Source organism: Nicotiana tabacum, chromosome 22 (genome assembly GCF_000715075.1).
Source record: "Nicotiana tabacum cultivar K326 chromosome 22, ASM71507v2, whole genome shotgun sequence".
NCBI classification, from domain to species: Eukaryota; Viridiplantae; Streptophyta; class Magnoliopsida; order Solanales; family Solanaceae; genus Nicotiana; species Nicotiana tabacum.
Window position 1 is genome coordinate 29,520,356 of NC_134101.1, and position 19,097 is coordinate 29,539,452.

Here is a 19,097-nt window from a genome sequence, read left to right on the forward strand (position 1 = left end):
TATGATTTCGAATGGAAGCTTTGGCGTAACTGATAAAGTTGCTCTCATGTGACCAGGAGGTTATAGGTTCGAACCGTGGAAATAGCTTCTTGCAAAAATGCAGGGTAAGACTGCATACAATAGATCCTTGTGGTCCGGCCCTTTCCCGGACCCCACACATAGCGTGAACTTAGTGCATTGAGCTGCCCTTTTTTTAATTATTGTGACTTGTAATACTTTTAAGATTATTTTAAAATATATAAAAAAAATTAAAAATCATTGGTTTTAAATGTTTATAAAACTATTTTTAGTTTAGATAAGTCCACTATCTCACGATGTACAACGTACAAATAATTTAAATTTAGATGAAAAAGAAGATGTAAATTTTCTTTAATTTTTAAAAGTAAATTTTAGTAATAAAAGGTATTCAGAAATTGCATTTTTGGGGGAAAATTGCATAATAGCTCGTAATTAAAGAAATTGTTAACGATTTCATATAAAATTTAATTAAAGAGAGTACCATTATTAGACTAAAGGAGCAAGAATAAACGATAGGTGAAAAGAGTAAGGGAGAGAGTTACAAAGATCATTCGTGGAGGAAGAGTTATAAGGCCCTTCGGCCAGAAACATATATATATATATATATATACTCGGAGATTATGGCAGAGGAAAAGCTAAATACCTCATTTCTATATGTTCTTCAATTCTTGTTCTAAAGCAAACTTATTTATTGTTTGATTATATTTTTTGTATCACACTAACTTGTGACAATGAACCTCAACTGATATAAAAAGTGTCAAAATATTGAGTTGGAGAAGAAAATGTACTTTGAAATTTCTTTATACATTGGAAATGATAAAATTGTTGAACAATCTAAGGGGGAAAAAAAAGGGAGGCTCAGAAGCGCTATTCTATCGTCTGATATCAGACTTAGTGAAGACCCAAAGTTCTCACCTGTGGCGCAATTATCATCATAGCACTCTCTATGTGCACCAGCCGGGAATCGAACCCGGGTCTGTACCGTGGCAGGGTACTATTCTACCACTGGTGCTTGATGCTCTAAGTCTTCCTTTTAATTATATCAACGATTAAGCTACTACTAGAATGCATTGATAAAATGAAAATGTAAGTTATCATTTCAATAAAAACAATGTAGAATGGAATGAGTACTTGGTTGAAGAAGAAAGAAGTGTCATTTTCTAATTGACAAAGAGTAATAATTAGGTTATAAAATGTCTAATGTTACTGATTTACCGGTTCATCCAGGTTGATCCATCCCTATCAGTTGTATGAGTCGTTTGGTAGGAGGTATTAGAAAAAAACAATATAAGTATTAGTTTTGTACATTACTAATCCCTTGGTATTGAAAAGAATAATGCAAGTATAATTAATACATAGCAAATCATGGTATTAGTAACGGAAGAGTTTTTACTTTTTAGTACTTACATAAATATGGTTACATACATAATTGTCCTTCAAATCCATCAAAACCTATTCCAAATACTTTCTGCCATATATTGTATATTTTTATATTGTGATATTTTAATTAGCTTTTCCCCTTTAGCATTATAATCAAAATTATATCATATTTAATACTAAATTTGATTTTGAATTCGTTCAAAGTATATGTATTTTGTATTATATGTTATATCAATTAAATTTTTCTTCTCTTTTAACTTTAATATTTCAACTAGTTTTCTCTTTTAATTTTGCACACCCATAAAAAAAAGGTTTGCTTTGTAGAGAATAAAGAATGTGGAGGGTAATAAAACTATTGCAATAAAAATAGTGTACAAAGTTAAATGAACGTGGAGGATATTTTTGTAAACAATCAATTTTTTTTAGCAATTATGTAATGTTTTAATACACATTACTAGAAAACTGCCTAAAACCGTCTAGAAATACATACCAATATCGGTCGAAAAATTGGAAAAACCGACCGATTTTCGACCGACTTTAATCCGTCAAAATTAGACTGGTTGGTAATAAATAGCGACCGAAGTCGGTCGCAATTTCCGACCGATTTCGGTCGGTCAACTAAATTTCACAAACGACCCAAAAAGAAAAAACCTGCCGAAAAAACCGACCGAAGTTGGTCGGTTATGTAAAAAAAATAAAAAAAAAAAAATTTAAAAAACCGACTGACTTCGGTCGTTTTTTTGACTGACCGAAGTTGGTCGGTTGGCCGCGGTCGATTTTGACCGAATTTCTAGTAGTGACACCAAACCAAACAGTGGATAAGAAGTAATCTCAGCATAACTAATACTAGCATTACTAATACCAACATTACTAATACACCTTATTCAACACTATTCTTTGGTTTCCTCAATTGGACGAAAGGAAGAGTAAATCTTTTTTTGTTCTCCATTCATGCCAAACAAAGTGAAAGCAAATGTACTTAATCAAGGAGATCTTTTTTCTTCACTGAACAAGGGTACTGTATGTCCTTTCTTTTTATCATTTCTCAATGTTAAACTTCTACCTTCTTTCTTTCTGTCCAGAGCAGTGAAGGATGTAGATAAGATATATATGTGGATTCGTACTAAAATTTCAAAATAAGTTTGAAATCATAATCCAAAAATTACAATGGATTAATCGGTAAGAACATAAAGATTGCATCTGTCATGTTTAAATCCTGGATCCGCTTCTGGTTCTGAGTTATTTCAATATCAGGTGGATGGGATCGTAACCAAGCAGGAGGTATTTGCTCAGATTGATGGTATATTTACACAACTTCTTGTAGCAAAGCAAGGAAAAATTGGAACCGCGGCAGCATAGAAAGCAGGAAAAATCTGTATGATTAAACACTAGAAATACTGAGGATCACATTAAACATAGTAATGGATATTTTTTTAATTGAATGGATTTTGTATTATTGATTGCCCTCCTCGTATATAAGTCTGTCGAGATGTTCAGGTATAGACAAGTAGTAGTAAAAGGAAAACTACATCAAGTTTTTGCCAGACCATTTATTTGTAATGTGTCTTTTTCAATGAGGGTTTTATCTTCAATGTTAAAGATAGACTTATTAACCTTGTTTTTCCTTCCTTAATTGAAGCTGTAACATGGCATTATTATAACTTCTTGGATCTCTCAATATTCATGCTTTGTTTCTTGTTTTCCTCTCCCTCCCTCTCTATTAAGGCAGAGGAGGAAAGTTATCTTCATCCTTTAGTAGATTATATAGAAGTAACAGTAAGAAAATAATTAATATGGACCAATGTTAAGAATTATAAAAACTTCACTTTCAAAGTTAAAACAAAAGTTCCTTAACCATGTACATTTTAACTTCCACAGTACAGATCAATTGAACCTCTCAACTTTCCAGCCACAACAGCAAAAGATACATTTCATTTTACACAATTCAACTTTTACTTTTACACAAAGAAAGTGGAATATCATTTCAGATAGGATAATTTTATGTATATCAGATACCTAAAACTAACTTGAGAATTATAGTACTACATAGCAACTATCAACAGGGAAAAAAACCACAGAGGGAAACTAGACCTCAGAAAAATTGTGCCCCTTTTTTTCAGATTTGCTTGAAGACCTAAATGTCCAAGGTTCAGCATCAACAAGCAACTTGACAACTTCTTTCATGTTGGGGCGCAAATTAGGAAGCTTCGTTGTACAAAGTGTGGCGATTCTCAACACTTTGATCATGTCTTCCTGAACAAGTTCAGAAACCACCTTCTGATCAAGAACTTTCACAATGCTTTCCTTGTCATTTAAATGAGTTGAGGTCCAGTAGACCAAGTCTTTTCCTTCTCCAAATGTATCTTCTATTGGTTTTCTTCCAGTTACTAGTTCCAATAGCACGACGCCAAAGCTGTAAATGTCGCTCTTTTCTGTTACTCTGAGAGTATATGCCATTTCTGTCAGGCAAACAAATAAAAAGGTTAATGTTAGAAGGTTATCAACATGCATGCAAATTCACAAATGAATAAGTAACAAGAAAAGCAAAAATGGTCATTCAACTTCTGGTTTTCTTGAAACTTACCAGGAGCCATGTAACCATGAGTGCCTGCAAAACAACTGAGCTCGGATCCCCTAGAAGAAATTTCGGAGACTTTTGCAACCCCAAAATCTGAAATTTTTGCTTCATAATCCTCATCAAGTAGAATGTTGGTTGATTTAATATCTCTATGAATAATAGGAGGGCAACAATCATGGTGCAGATAAGCAATTCCCTTTGCAGCTCCGAGTGCTATTTTATATCTCTGGTACCAATCTAATTCCGGCTTGCCAGCCTTGATCTCTCGGTGTAGTGCCTCGAAAAGATTACCATTTGGCATGTACTCGAAAACCAAGAAATTTGAACCTTCTTTCATTAGACTTGCATACAACTTTACTATATTTCTGTGCCTGATTTTCCCCAAAATTTCCATTTCCCTTGTCAATACTTTCACACCATTCCCTTTCCACAGCTGCTTCACAGCTACTGTTCCACAACCTTTCTTCAAGTCTAACCGATAAACTTTTCCTGTACCTCCACTTCCAATCAAATTGTCCTCGTCGAAACCACAAACATCATCTGCATCAAATTCCACATGGTGGAAGTTCTCTAGCTTCCATTTTGGATTTGTTCCCTTGGCTTCCTCCTGTTGTTCTTCAGGATCTGTTTCATGACTATGCTTGTAGTTTAGGTAACTGACGAGCAATAAACCGCCCATTAAAACAGATAAGGAAAGCAACACAATGCAAAACACAACTAGTTTGTTTAACTTGTGTTGAGCAGCCTTTCCGCCACAACCCCCCAAGCCTGAGTTCATTGAGAATTTGATGCTTTCGTCAACACAAAGTCCCTTGTTATCAGCAAATGCCTTATCTCCTCCCATTGTTAAAAGATCCAATAAAACTTCTCCTGATAGCTGGTTGTCAGAGAGATCTAACGACGACAGCTTCAGATTGTCCAAGCTAGTTGGTATTTTACCGGTGAGTCTGTTGTGTGAAAGATTCAGAGAGTTCAAAGATGTCATTGTTGATAAGGAATTGGGAATGCTACCTGTAAGAAGATTTGAAGCAAGATTCAGGTCTGCAAGTCTACGAAATTCAGCCAATTCCGATGGGATTGCCCCTGAGAACGAGTTCTTCTCCAAATGCAAAGATGAAAGTTGCTTAAGTTTACCAAGTTCAGAAGGTATTGCGCCCGAGAATTCATTGTTATCCAAGTACATTCTTTCCAATTGTGTGAGTTTTCCAAGTTCTTTTGGAATCTCACCTGAAAATCTGTTATTTGATAACACCAACTGATTCAAGCTAGTAGCAGCCCCAATTTCAGGAGATACAGTTCCACTGAACTTATTGTCACTGAAATCCAGCATCAACACATTTGGAAGTCCCCATACACCATCAGATATTTTCCCAGAAAGTTGATTATTATTGACCCTCAATCTCTGTAAAGGCTTGCAGGAGGAATAAGTACTTGGAAACTCTCCTGAGAAACTGTTTTCGACAGCTAGCAAAAACTGCAAGTTGCCATTTTGGCACAAGTATTTTGGGAATGCACCACTAAATTTGTTTTCAGATATGTCTATGCTATTCAGGGGCGAAAACCGACCAAGATTTGCTGGAAATGCCCCAGAAAAACTGTTCCTGTACACAGAAAAGGCATCAAGATGCTGCATTTCTCCAAAACCAGAAGGAATTTCACCAGAGAAGTTATTCTTGAACATTTGAAACACTGTTAACTTCTTCAGGTTCCCGATTCCCGGGGGCAGCTTCCCGTACATCTGGTTGCTGGAAATATCAAATTCCTGCAAAAGAGAGAGGTCTGCAAGTTCTACAGGAAGTTCACCTGTCAACTTATTTTGAAACAGCTCAATTTTCCATAAATTTTTCAGCTTGTTTATAGACTTGGGGAAATTCCCAGAAATCTGATTTCTTGAAATATCCAATGTTCCTAGTGCCTCCATTTCAAAAATGGATTCTGGGATTTCTCCTGTCAAGTTTGAGCCTGCCAAGTAAAGCCAATATACTTTCTTTAAATTCCCAAGAGTCTCAGGAATTTTACCTTCAACAAAGTCATTATCCCCTAGGCCTAGTGCAACCAAACTAGTCAAATTTCCAACCCAAGATGGGAATTCTCCTGAAAAGTAGTTTATAGACAAGTCCAAAACTTCTAAGTTAGTCAACTTAGATAAATCAGGTATGGTTCCATTCATGTTATTTCCAGTGACATTCAAGATTTTGAGATTGGTGCAGTTGGTTATTTCACTTGGAAGGACCCCAGATAAAGAATTTGAAGGTAGCACTAAAGAAGTGAGGCTTTGAAGTGAAAATATTGAAGGGGAAATCACCCCAGAAATGGATTTGTTGTCAAGGGAAATTGCAGTAACAAGACCAGTCTTTTGATCACATGTAATTCCATTGAATTTACAAGGAGATTCTGAGTCTTTCCAAGAATCCAAGTAATTCAAAGGGTCATTGAGTTGCTCTTTGAAATGTAAAAGGGCCTGAGTTTCAGCAGTTAAGGACTTGGATGGCTGAAAAAACAAAACCAAAAACAAGAAAATAGCAAGAATTTGGAGGGAGTTTTGGAGTTTTGGAATTCTGGCCATTGTTGAAATTGGAAAGGGCAAAAGGGTCATTTCATAAGGGGGAGACAAATCCAATCAGGAGCTCCATTATTGCCATGATGGGTGTCCATCACTCCATCCTAGAAGTAGCTGAAAGGAGGACAGTGGAAAATCAGAAACCAAAAATTAAGGTAAATGGTATATAAAAATATGAATAAAGCAATAATATATCCAATTCAAAAAAAGCTGTCTTTTATCAGAAGTGGTGTATACCTAACCAAATGTTTGTCATATACTTTTATACTTTTTCCAATAGGAAGATAAAAATTGCAGTTCAAGAAAAAGAAAGCTTACAAATACAGGAAGTCCAAATTACAAGATAGAACCAAATACATACACATACACATATTGGTTGTTGTTGGGTGGTGGTGGGAAGGAAATAAACTGATGTTAAGATGTCAATTTCTCATTTAGTTGTGAATTACACTATAAAAATAAAATTATCTCCCTTTAACGTGACTCAAAATGTATAGTTTCACCTTATTTACAGACTGTCTAGGCTATGAGAAAAGATACTGATTTACCCCAAAAAAATTGACAGTAATATAACCAAGAAGATTGAAATCTTGGATTCAATAGCTGTAATTAATAACAATCTTTTAGAAACTTATTTTTAAATGAACAATAACATAGAAACTTCTTTCCTAGAAAATTAGCGTACTAAAATAGCCAAACAAGAAACAGGGGAATGAACTGATTGCAGAAAATAAACAGCTCATAATTCAATCATAAGTACCATAACAGAAATATAGATATCCAGAAAACAAAAATAATTAAGAAAAAATCACAAGTAACATGCATCTTAGTTGTTAAGAATAATCTCAAGCACACAAATACTTTGATGGACATTTATGTAGTTATTAGAACATAATAATGAAGAGCAAAAACTTAGGAAAAAACATATATAATGATGGAATTTAAGACTAATAAATGAACAAGACTTAAAGGGAACATGAGTTACCTCAAATAATAATGATGGTTTCTACGAAGCTGAAGTTTTAATCTCAGAGCCAGAAAGTTTTTCTTTCTCACAAAATCATGCAGCTTCAAATATTGGCCTCTTCAAACTTTTCATTTTCTTTGATACCCAAAAAGAATTCAAAAGTTGAAAAAGAGAAAAAGAAGTTTCTGAAAGGAAAGAGTTTGTTAGTTTTAGTCCAGTAAGTAAGAGGAAAAAGGTATTAGTAGGAAGGCAAAAAAAGACTAGAGAAAAGACAAGAAAAATAAGGAGAAGGAAGAAGAGAAGAGGAGATAAGGCAAAAGACAGGGGATGATGGTGTTTGGTTTGTTTGGGGTGGGGGTGGGGGGTGGGGGAGGGGGGGTTTAGTGCATTGATTAATGAAAGAAACAATGTCTGAAGGTGAAGGCTGAGCTATGCAAAGAAGAAGGTGACAAAAAATGGATAAAGAAGCTTTTCTAAAGGAGAGTTTTAAGAACCTCTAAAACTGCCAAAAAACACATATTCTACTTTGATTGAGATTAACACCTACTATCATTTTGGTGAGAATTTTAACTCTTATATATTAAAACAATCAGTCCCGTGTACAAGTAATCCCATCTTCATGCATAATACTACCCAAAGGGTATAATGAAGAGATACTATCCTAAAGTATTAGCGGCTGTTTTCATACCGCGAATCCCGTAACACATAGTTCTATAGGTCACATGAAAATAATTTTAACCATTAAATATTGACAAGTGTAAAAGCACTCGAGTCAGCAACAAAGATATGAATGAGATCTTTCCATAGTAATAAAAGGTATGAGATTCAAAATCTTGTTGTAAGGAGTGTTTCCTCCTTTTAAGGGATCATATGTGGTTCTAATATGAATTAATCGGACAGTGATCCTATATACCGGATGATTATAAGAAATAACTATATACATTACAAATGAGATTATTGTATTAACTTAGAAAATAAGGCAGACAACTTTCTATAACAAATTAAGTTACACGGATTATATACAAATTAATTTTCATTATTATTGGATATAAGATATACTAAGATTTTCTTAAAAATAACTAATTAATTTATATCAACATATACAATCATTGATCCCAAAAATCTCTAAATGATATGAGAGATATTCTTATCAAATTGCAAAACCAATTGTAGTAGTATCACGGAAAAATAGAGCACCAATGCTTTATATGGTCGATACTCATTTAAGTTTTTTCCACATTATTTTAAACGGGTCGAATGGCTATATTACCATTTACAGTACAGTATACTCAATTGGTCGCATTAATTGTGAGAGTATTTCGTAATAAGTTTTATATTAAGAAATTAATTTTTCTTTTCTATTCCTTCTATCCCTCTTCTACTACTTTTCTTATAGTACAATATATTATTTTGTCCATTTTATTGGGTTGCTAGTGGTGGTAGATTTGGTGGGGAATGGGGACCATATATGCAATATATCTAGCTGTGGAGGGTTGACTCAAAGTCAAACCAAATTATTGAGATATGAATACTGCAGTTCTGTATTTGTCTGAAACAAATTCAACACCATACAATTTTTTGATATGATTGCTCTCACTTCATAAACTTTCTAGTACAGAATTTCTCGCATTAATTCATCTCACCTTTCGTTTAGCCAATTGCTAGTAGCTTCAAATTTTCACAAAATAAAAAAAAAAAAAACATAAAAGGAAAAAAGAAAAAAAAGAAAACGAATAATACGATAAAATCAAAACTCTTGCTAATCTTTTTAGAATTTCAGCTGCCTACGCTATTTTTAACAATACGAGCCTCAGCAAAGGACCTAATATTCTAAAACTTTATTCCTTTTCGTTTATTTTTTCATTTTTTGAGAATTTACTTTGGAGAGATATTGTTATTTATAACTATTTAGACTTCAAAACGACTCTTTTGTCCTATTTATATCGTATTCCTTTGTCGATGAAATGTGCTTTGGCCTAAATAGTCTTTATGCTTATCTTCCTTTCACAACTGGGAAATAGGGGTTCTTCTAGATGTATATATGTAATGTTTTATTCTTTCCTTTTATAAATCTCGTCACAAAGCTTCTCTTTCTCTTCTTCAACTTCAGGTTTTATTACTTGGAAAGAAACATAATCAAATGAGGAAAAAAACAAGGATAAAAATATTTAAATTGAAGCCATTTATTCTATTACCTATTGCTACTAAACTCGAACTGTTCAAACAAGGCGTGAGTAATACTGACATATGTCTTGATATAGCTTTAAAACACTTGGACTTTTGTCCACTTTCAAAATTTGAGATATTTTTTTTTTGAAAATAGATATTATTATAAGAGTGTAGTCCCAATGAATTTGACCTAAGCTTGATTTCTTATATATCCAATAATTTTTTTGTGTTTTCTCGATATAAAATTCACCTTAAAAGGAACTCAACGTGTTAATATCACTATCGCCCAAGATGTTGCATGCAAAGTGACTTCAATACTAACTGTGAAAACTTAGCTCACAAGTGATATTATCTGTTTCGGGTCGTATAATTTTAAAACACATCCAATATCTCTCCCTATTTTATTAATGTAGAATTTGCCTAGACTCTTGCAGAATTATATAATCGTATATTAGCTAATGTTTTAATCTTGTTTTGTTTGTCGCTAATAATATCAAAATCCTCGAGCTGGTTTTGGTTTTTTGTCCACATTATACTCAATACAATTATTTCTATTTGCGTCTTGTGAGTCTAATTATTGAAGCTAATTCTTTCTTCTGTTTCATAAATACAAACAGATTCCACTGAAGTAATGAAAGTATTTATCTGGAAATAGCATTGACTAACTTATTCCCCGACTTCAATTTATTTACTATATAAGCTTATTCAGTGTCGTTTTTATTCAACCACAAACTCAACTGATTGATTTTGACGCAAAGTAGTTTAACAAATGCAATTAAAAACTATATAAGAAATGATTAAAATTATGAACTCTCTGATGATGTTACTCTAACTAAATGAGAGTTTATGATATAAATAGAATAAAGTAAGTAGACCGTAAGCTAATTAAAGTCGTATTAGTAGGTAAATAATCGAACGTTAGAGTAATTCATTTGCAGTTACAAAAAATATTAAGTTTTGTTACTAATTTATATATAGTAAGAGAGAGTTGAGTTGCTTGGCTTTGATTGGCCGTTTGACCTTCTTAGTGAAGATGCTCTTATTTGGTTCAGTATCTCTGTCGTTTAAACTGATCCTTTCTTTCAACCTTTATTTTCAATAATAAAAGGAAGAATATAAATAAAATGGAGTGAGTGATCGATCGCAGCCTCTTTCTTTCTTACTTGTTAATTTTTTGATTCTATGCATATAAATAAAAACGTTTACTTTGTTTAACTAATTGGCAATAGTTCAATTTTTTTTTGTTTATTTCTAACAAATTCAGTCAAAGATATTAGCTTAACTAACATGATTACATAAATCGTCCCATATAAATATGTTAAAAGGAAGTAAGGCAAGACGAAAAAAAAAAAAAGAAGAAAGAAGTAGGGCAAGGATAAGGCATATTAGTTGGAAGAGTAAATTAAAAGTATATGGATGTTTAACAAAACCTTATAATAACATGGATATATACCAATCTAGATTGAATTTTGTTGGTTCAATTGAACTCACTGCTTTCAATTCGAAATATATATATATATATATATATATATATATATATATGAAAAATAAGAACAATACATATAATAAAATTATATTTTCTCGGAGTTCATTAACTTGAAATCATCATGGAATCCAATATCATGTTAAGGAAAGTTATGGTTCTTTTTTTCTTTTCTTTTCCTTTGTTTTTTTTTTCTATTTTCTAAAACCAAATCAACGTACAAAAACTATTTTAAAACGATTAAATTCACATCAAAAGACTGTCAATAGCAGTTGGATGCTAATTTGATCAATTGATTCAATAGTTTTGCTCGGCTCGACAGTTTGTCAAGATATTGATGTATTGTTATCGTTGAATAATTGGTCAAACAAGAGTCCGTTGCTTTCCTTTTTGTTTATGGTGTAATTATGGTTACAATAATATTTCATGTCGACGATATTTTTAATTCTCTGCAGTACTTTCCCTGCTCGTTGTAATACCAATTTCTCGACATCGATGAAGTGTAATAATAATAATAATAATAATAATAATAATAATAATAATAATAATAATAATAATAATAATAATAATAATAATTTAATTCTATAATTAGCGTGTCTCGAAACTGGACGTGGAAGGGTTGGAAAATGAATGTTGATCAGGACAGCCACAAATGTCACGAGATAAGAGTACTGTATTAAGAAAGAAAACTAATGATTACTAGAATTTTGTTTTATGTGTTGTTGTGGCCAGTAGGAACACTTAGCTTTGTGGAAGTCATTTTCATTTTCCCAAATATCAATTACTAGTTACTAGAGAATTTATGGATAGCATAATACATAACGTGATTCTACAACAACTTATTTTAAGATAATCCGCGATTTATATTTTTCATCGCTTCTAAATTAGGCAAACTTTCTCTAGAACATCTACACAGCTATCTTAACAGCTGTGCTCCAGTTGGAAATGTTAGAAGAACTTTAAATTATAAATATATATTGTCGCAAGTATGTATGTTTTCTTTAGAAAAAATCATTTGGGTGCAGTGAGCCAGTGAGTTGTACTGCGGAAAGAGTACTCAAAAGAGTATAGACTTTTGATGAGATTTGAACGTTGCACCTAAATGATGTAAAGACAAATCGAGGTCTTGTAACAGAGTTATTATATATCATTGAAATGATTCTTAGGGACGAAGATATATGGGGCAAGGTAGAGTAGGGTGTGTGGTGGACAATAATAGCGATACGAGTAGTGAAGCTGATATGGTCCGGGCATGTAAAGAGGAAGAGCACAGATGCCCTAGTGAGCAGGTATAAAAGGTTGGCAGTGAACAATGATAGGTCTATAAGGAGAGGTAAAGGGAGACTGAGAAAAAATTGGGAAGAGGTGATTAGGTAAGTATTTACCTTCTAAAGCGGATAACAATTAAATTTATAAGTGATTTTAAGGATATGCGGATTAATTCAATACAAATGATAAATGACGTTAGATTAAATAGATAAAGGACGTAATAAATTGTCAAACCAATAAGGAGGGTGATCACAGACTCAGTAACGTCTTAACAAAGTGCCTGACTTCGATCCCAGGCTCACCCTAAGTACAATTCTAAAAAAGGATAAATTTTTTCTTTATGCTAATCACTAATTCAGTGCTGATACGGGCCGAGATTATGCTGTGATATCCGGTTAGGCACAGACATCACAACCCATTGTTAGTCATGTGCAGCTGCTTGGTAATGCTCTCCGAAGTCTCAATCCTTAAATCGAACCTCGAGGATATGGCTCGATATCTCCTAGGGCAGGTGTTTGCCCGAGTCGTGATATGAGGGGTTCTTCGTTCTGACTCTGATACATTACGGTCACCTTCCTGCTCCGCTTGGCTCACCGGGAAGTCGAACCGTGCAGCGGGCTCAGTTTTACCTATATACAGATAATTCACTCGTTTCTCAGAGAGTAGGCTAGCCGAAATGTTGGGAAACGACAAATGACTCTGGTTCTTTCCTTCGTAAGTTACGACGGGGAGCCAAAACGTCCCATCAATCGCATCGTTCTGACTTCGGACACGTGTTGCTCACCGGAAGGTTGCCCCCGAATTCGAAGCGTCGGTTGTTTCTCTATAAAAGCCTCATTCCTTTGTCATTTTTCTACTTTCCGATCAAACCGCTATCTTCAAGCCTTCCAACCATTACCAAAAAATTCTTCAAATCTTCATATCTCCATCCTTGTTCTTCAATCTCCATAGCAATCTCCAGATTTCTACCCAAAATTTCTTCAAATCTTCATACCCTGTTCTCGTCTTCAAAACTCATTTTTCCAAAACTTCGTGTGTATTTCTCAAATATTCGAGCTCTCTCCCAGATAACAATGGCAAAAATATTAAAAATCGTTCCTCAACAAGTTGCCTCTTCATCTTCTCAACTGACCGATGGTACTGAAGCAGCCGTCCAAGAGGTGGTGGTCCTCGAAACGGCTTGCCCTACTGTGGCTGTTAACGAATCGGACCCCGAGCTTCCTTTGTCAGCGTTTATCCCCGGGGGTTGCTCAATTGCAGACGATTTCAAGGTCGAGAAACCTTCGCACAAACAGGATCAGGGCGAAAGAGTCTCGAGATATATATGTTCCGTGACCGAGGACGTTCTTCCCATAGTTCGTAAGGACTGCGATTAGGAAGGCAAGGACATAGTAGTCCCCGAGCCCGAGGACGCCGTTACTACCCACGTGGAAGGGTACTTAAGTGTTTACACTTATCCTTTCACGTTGTGCCTGATGGACCCGATCATACTGGATTTTTGCAAGAGGTACGAAGTGTACCTCGGGAAAATCTATCCATCATTGTGGAGGATCGTGACTCTCCTCCATTATTTCGTGAACAAGATCGAATCTCATTGGTTCACGATCAACCACCTGCTTCGATTATACAGTCCCCGGATGTTCCGAGGGGGGCCTAATCAAACTTACACACCGGACCAACAAGGCCCCCTTCTCCAGTATCGACAAAGATCGAAACCGGGGCTGGCAGGGACTCTTCATCCGAGTGAAGACCGAGGATTTGATCCCCTCAGAATACATGCCATTACCTGAGAAATGGAATACGTCTCGTAAGTGCAACTCCTTCTTTTAACAACAAAATTTTTTTTTTTTAATTTCGATCTTCTCATTCGTGTTTGTGGTTGTGCAGTTGTTGCCCAGGCTCCGAATGCGGTCCCCCGGTTATACTAACCCCTCTTCTTTATCATTGCATGTTTGCCTAAGACCACCAAACTTAGGCCTTTGGAAGGGGATGAAGATATGCCCCCGCCTGTTGATCCCTCTGCTGCTGCCACGGAGGGAAAGAAGAAGAGGAAAAGAAAACCCTCAGGCTCCCCGAGCTCCGAGGCGAAGAAATTGAAGAAACGGGTGCTCCGCAATCCCATGAGGAGCTCCAGTTCCCGTGTGCCTGCCTCTGACTCTCTCCTACGGCTTAGGGACGAACCAGAGGATGAATCTGTCTTTGTGACTCACGAGATGACCTATCCCGGGGATTGGGATGCATCCGAGGGGGAGACTCGCGAGGTAACCCCCCTCCAACTCAAAAAGATGATACGGATCCCCGGGATGAAACTTCTCAAGATGCCGACTCTGCACCAAAGGAAGTCCCTGGAGTAATTGAGATCTCGGGGATGCCCTCCTACACCGAGTCTATGCTCAAGGAGGCCCAAGAGAGGAAGGATAAATCTAACGAAGGGGCTCATGGCATGGACGATCCCCTTCGTTCCTTTTTCGATGGCGTGGACTTGTCCGTCTTGGAAGACTTTTTCGGGATGGGCGACCTGGAAGTGCCGAGAAAAGATCTATCTTCAGAAGTCATCGGGATAAATTCGAGCCCAAAGTTAATCATCAATTCCCCGCCCCGAGTGTTGATCCCGGCCGTAAGAGGTCGATCATCATCACGGTCCTGGAGGATGCCCAGGTTCTTTTTGCTCCTGTAGGAGTAGCGAGCTACCTCCGATGCCTGGTGACTGGCAAAAATGAATGAGGTGGACGTGTCGTGCCTGTTCATTGAGGCGTAAAAGGCGCTAAATCGGGTAAGGCATCATTACGCTCTTCCAAACTTTGACTTAGTTCTTGATATTTCTCATGTCTTCTTTCTTTTACCCTTTTGCAGGCCTCGGTACTTCATCACGAAATCTTTTTTCGCTTTCGGACTGAGGTTAACCGGCTCGAACTTGAGGTCAAAGAGATTCCCGAGAAATGAGATATGTACAAGCTACTCAGCGAGCAATACGAAGGGGACATCAAGGGCCTTCAGGCCGAGCTAGATGAGGCTCAAATGAAGGCTTCGAATCTGAGGCGGGAACATACCGATTTGGTCGAAAAGATAAAGGTTTTTGAAGTTAGCAATGAAGACTTAGCCATGGCGACTAACAACCAACACTCGCAGGTTCAGCAGAAGATTGACCAGATCGACCAACTACGAGCTGAAATGAATGAGGTCCAAGCCATGGCTGATGGTTGGAAGAGCAAACTCCGAAGCCAGCCTGCCCAGGCACAGCTAGCATCGGTAGAGGTTTAACTCCGAGTGGCGAAAGAAAAAGTCGACAAGTGGTCCCAGTTGAATGATGAACTCCGATCACAATTGAGCTCGGCTCTGGCAGAGCGGGATGCCCTCGGTAACGAATGTGAAGCTATAAAGTCTCATCTTCGCACAACCTCCGCCGATGCTGAAGATATGGTGGCCCAGTATAGGGCCGATGTCTAGGCAGCCAAGGCTCGCCTGAAGACTACTGCTGAGTACGTGAAGCGGTAATCCCGGAGGGAGACCCTCGAAGAGATCCATGCCTGAGGCTTTGACCTATCGGCCAATACCGAGAAGGCAAAAAGGCTTGAGGTCGAGGCCAAAAAGCTAGTTGAACCCGAAGATGAAGAAGGCTCTGAGGGCTCCAAAGAACCCGAAGGCCCCGACGGTTTTGGTGACGAGTCGGGTTCCGGTGAAGACCGGGCGGAGATTCCTTAGGATTTTTTGTTTTTATTTTTGTATCTTGTACATTTATTTTGTTGAGGTCGTTTTCATTAGCCTTTGTAAATAAATTCCCGAATGTATAAAGTTTTTTTTTTCTTTTGGAAATTTCGGCAATTTTCAAGTCTATTAGCATCTTTTTACAATTGCAAGCATTTATAATGCATTAGCACATAATCAAGCGTAGTAATAAGTCATTTTCGGAGGTCCGAACAAGACCTGTCCTCGATGTAATTTTTGCTCGAACTTGTGTAAGCTCGGAGTAAACGAAAATTTCCCCAAGATGCTTCTTTAAATATTGTTAGACTGTATATTTGCCGAAGGTAACCTTTGAACAATCTTACAATTTTGTTGAAGGCCTTATGTTTTGATTACGGGCTTCGGACATCTCCGAACCGTTTTTGGGGTGGTCGTAACCTTTTAGATTTGGGTAGTGCCTAATAGGTTTTGTGCCTCCGGATTTTGATAACCCGAGCTGCCCGAGCTTATCTCGGATGGCAGTCCCCGAGTGGGGGTAGCCCTTTGGGCTTGGATGAGGGTGGCCCTTGGGCTCGATAGTTCCCGGGTAGGAATAGCCCTTAGGCTCGATACTTTTAAGAAGCAAAAATATTTTGTTAGCAAGGTAAAAACTTTCTTTCATTTTTGTGTGTAACGTACAAGATTGTAAGCGTGTAAAGGCTCGAATTATGGCCGAGGTGACCTACGTGGGAACAGTTTATTCTACCGTTTGGCCCTTACAATAAATCCTAACCATCGAGCCTAGACTGTTCGAGCACAGAGTTTCCTTGCTAAAAGTCATGACCCGAGGGTGATGGCCCCAGTATTCGAGGTCAATTTTTGAGTGGGCTCGGATACTGTTGATGCGACCATTGACTCCGATTTAAAACCGGTCTTCGACTCTAAGTTAGCACAGTTTATTGTTGCCTTATTAAAAACCTTGCCAGAAAACTCATTTGGGACAAAACCGGTTCAAGGGAAAAAGAGTGCAACGCGTGCTTTCAGACCTAACAACTACATTCTCCTTTGGTTTTTGCCTACAAGTGTTAGCCCAATTTGTAATATAAAAAATAAAGAAAGTGAATGAGGTCGTACCTTAGTAGTAGTATCGTTTTAAGTGAGTCACGTTCCATTTGTTTGGTAGTTGTGCACCATTTTCTGCTTCGAGTTTATACGAACCTTTATCGGTAATCCCGATGACTCGGTATAGACCTTCCCAATTCGGTCCTAGCTTCCTTTCATTCGGGTTCCGAGTGTTTTGTGTTACTCTTCTTAATACCAAGTCCTCGATGTTGAAGTCTCGGAGGTTAGCTCTTCAGTAGTAATATCTTTCTATCCTCTGCTTTTGGGCGACCAACCGGACTAGAGCGGCCTCGTGCCTCTCATCCAAAAGTTCTAGGCTCATACTCATGGCCTCACCGTTTGATTCTTCGATTGCATATCGGAACACGAGGTTCGGTTCTCCCACCTCGACCGGTAGTAGTGCTTCGGCACCGTTGAACAACGAAAATGGAGTGGCCTCGGTACTGGATTTTTAGGTCGTGCGGTATGCCCACAAGACTTCGGGCAGGATTTCCTTCCATTTTCCTTTGGCGCCGGTCAACCTTTTCTTAAGGTTTTGAAGGATTGTTTTGCTCGTCGACTCCGCCTGTCTGTTCCCACTAGGGTGATAGGATGTTGACAAAATCTTTTTGATCTTATGGTCCTCGAAAAGTTTTCTTACCTTACTTCCAATGAAATGCTTCCTGTTATCACACACTATCTCGGCCGGTATACCGAACCGGCATATTATGTGGTCCCAAATAAAGTCGATGACTTCTTTTTCCTGGACCTTCTCAAACGCTTGAGCTTAGACCCATTTAGAGAAATAGTCGGTCATAAATAGTATAAATTGAGCCTTATTGGGTGCCCATGGTAGGGGACTGACGATGTCCAATCCCCATTTCATGAACGGCTAGGGCGACAGGATCGAGTGTAGTAACTCCCTGGGTTGGTGGATCATTGGTGCGTACCTCTGACAGCCGTCGCATTTTGGCACAAAGTCCTTCGCATCTTTCTCCATATTGATCCAGTAATAGCCGGCTCTGATTATCTTACGAACCAACGATTCTGCCCCCGAATGTTTTTCGCATGTGCCCTCGTGAACTTCCCTCAAAACATATCAGGTGTCTCCCATACCCAAGCATATAGCGAGTGGGCCATCGAACGTTCTTCTGAACAGAGTATCTTCGGACAGGCTAAACCTGGCTGCCTTCGTGCGTACAGTTCTCGATTCTTTGGGATCCGAGAGCAACTTCCCAATCTTCAAATAGCCTATACACTTGTTTCTTCAGTCACAAGTTAAACTTGTTGAGTTTATCTCGGCATGGCCTTCTTTCACTACTGATTTCATAAGTTGTACGACCGTTCCTGAGCTGAATTCATCATCATTAACCGGCGATCCCAAGTTAGCCAGAGCATCGTCTTCGCTGTTTTGATCCCCGGGCACGTGCTGTAGGGTCCATTCCTTGAATCGATGTAGCGGTACCTGTAGTTTATCCAAGTATCTTCGCATTCGTTCCTCTTTTACTTCGAATGACTTGATTTACCACAAGGAGGGAGTTGCATATAGCTTCGACCACTTCGGCCCCCAGACTTTTAGCCAATTCGAGACCTGCAATCATGGCCTCATACTCGGCCTCATTGTTAGTCAATTTCACATTTCTAATAGATTGTCTAACTACGTTACCCATAGGCGAATTCAACACAATGTCGAGTCCGGACCCCTTTGCGTTCGAGGCACCGTCCGTAAAGAGGGTCCATATTCCCGAGGAGGTCCCCGAGGTTAACAACAATTCCTTTTCGACTTCGAGTATTAAGGCCGGCGTGAAGTCGGCCACGAAGTCTACCAAAATTTGAGATTTGATGGCGGTTCGGGATCGATATTCGATATTATACCCGCTAATTTTCATGACCATTTGGCCAATCATCC

General features: G+C 37.6%; 1 protein-coding gene across 1 annotated transcript; it reads right to left on the reverse strand.

Annotated features, from left to right (window-relative positions):
* Positions 1–3,202: 3,202 nt before the first annotated feature.
* LOC107821516 (receptor protein-tyrosine kinase CEPR2) lies at positions 3,203–7,916 on the reverse strand. Its single transcript, XM_016647951.2, has 3 exons — positions 7,522–7,916; positions 3,983–6,650; positions 3,203–3,857 (listed from the first exon to the last, which is right to left on the reverse strand). Exons 2-3 carry the CDS (start codon positions 6,570–6,572, stop codon positions 3,484–3,486), a joined length of 2,964 nt encoding a protein of 987 aa, XP_016503437.1. The 5' UTR covers positions 6,573–6,650; positions 7,522–7,916; the 3' UTR covers positions 3,203–3,483.
* Positions 7,917–19,097: the final 11,181 nt, after the last annotated feature.

Bases quoted from the DNA above. Each gene is read 5' to 3' on its own strand.
- LOC107821516 (XM_016647951.2), bottom strand. From the start codon at position 6,572: ATGACCCTTTTGCCCTTTCCAATTTCAACAATGGCCAGAATTCCAAAA. The intron at 3,858-3,982 runs GTAAGTTTCAAG...TTTGCCTGACAG, and splicing joins TCATGGTTACATGGCTCCTG to AAATGGCATATACTCTCAGA.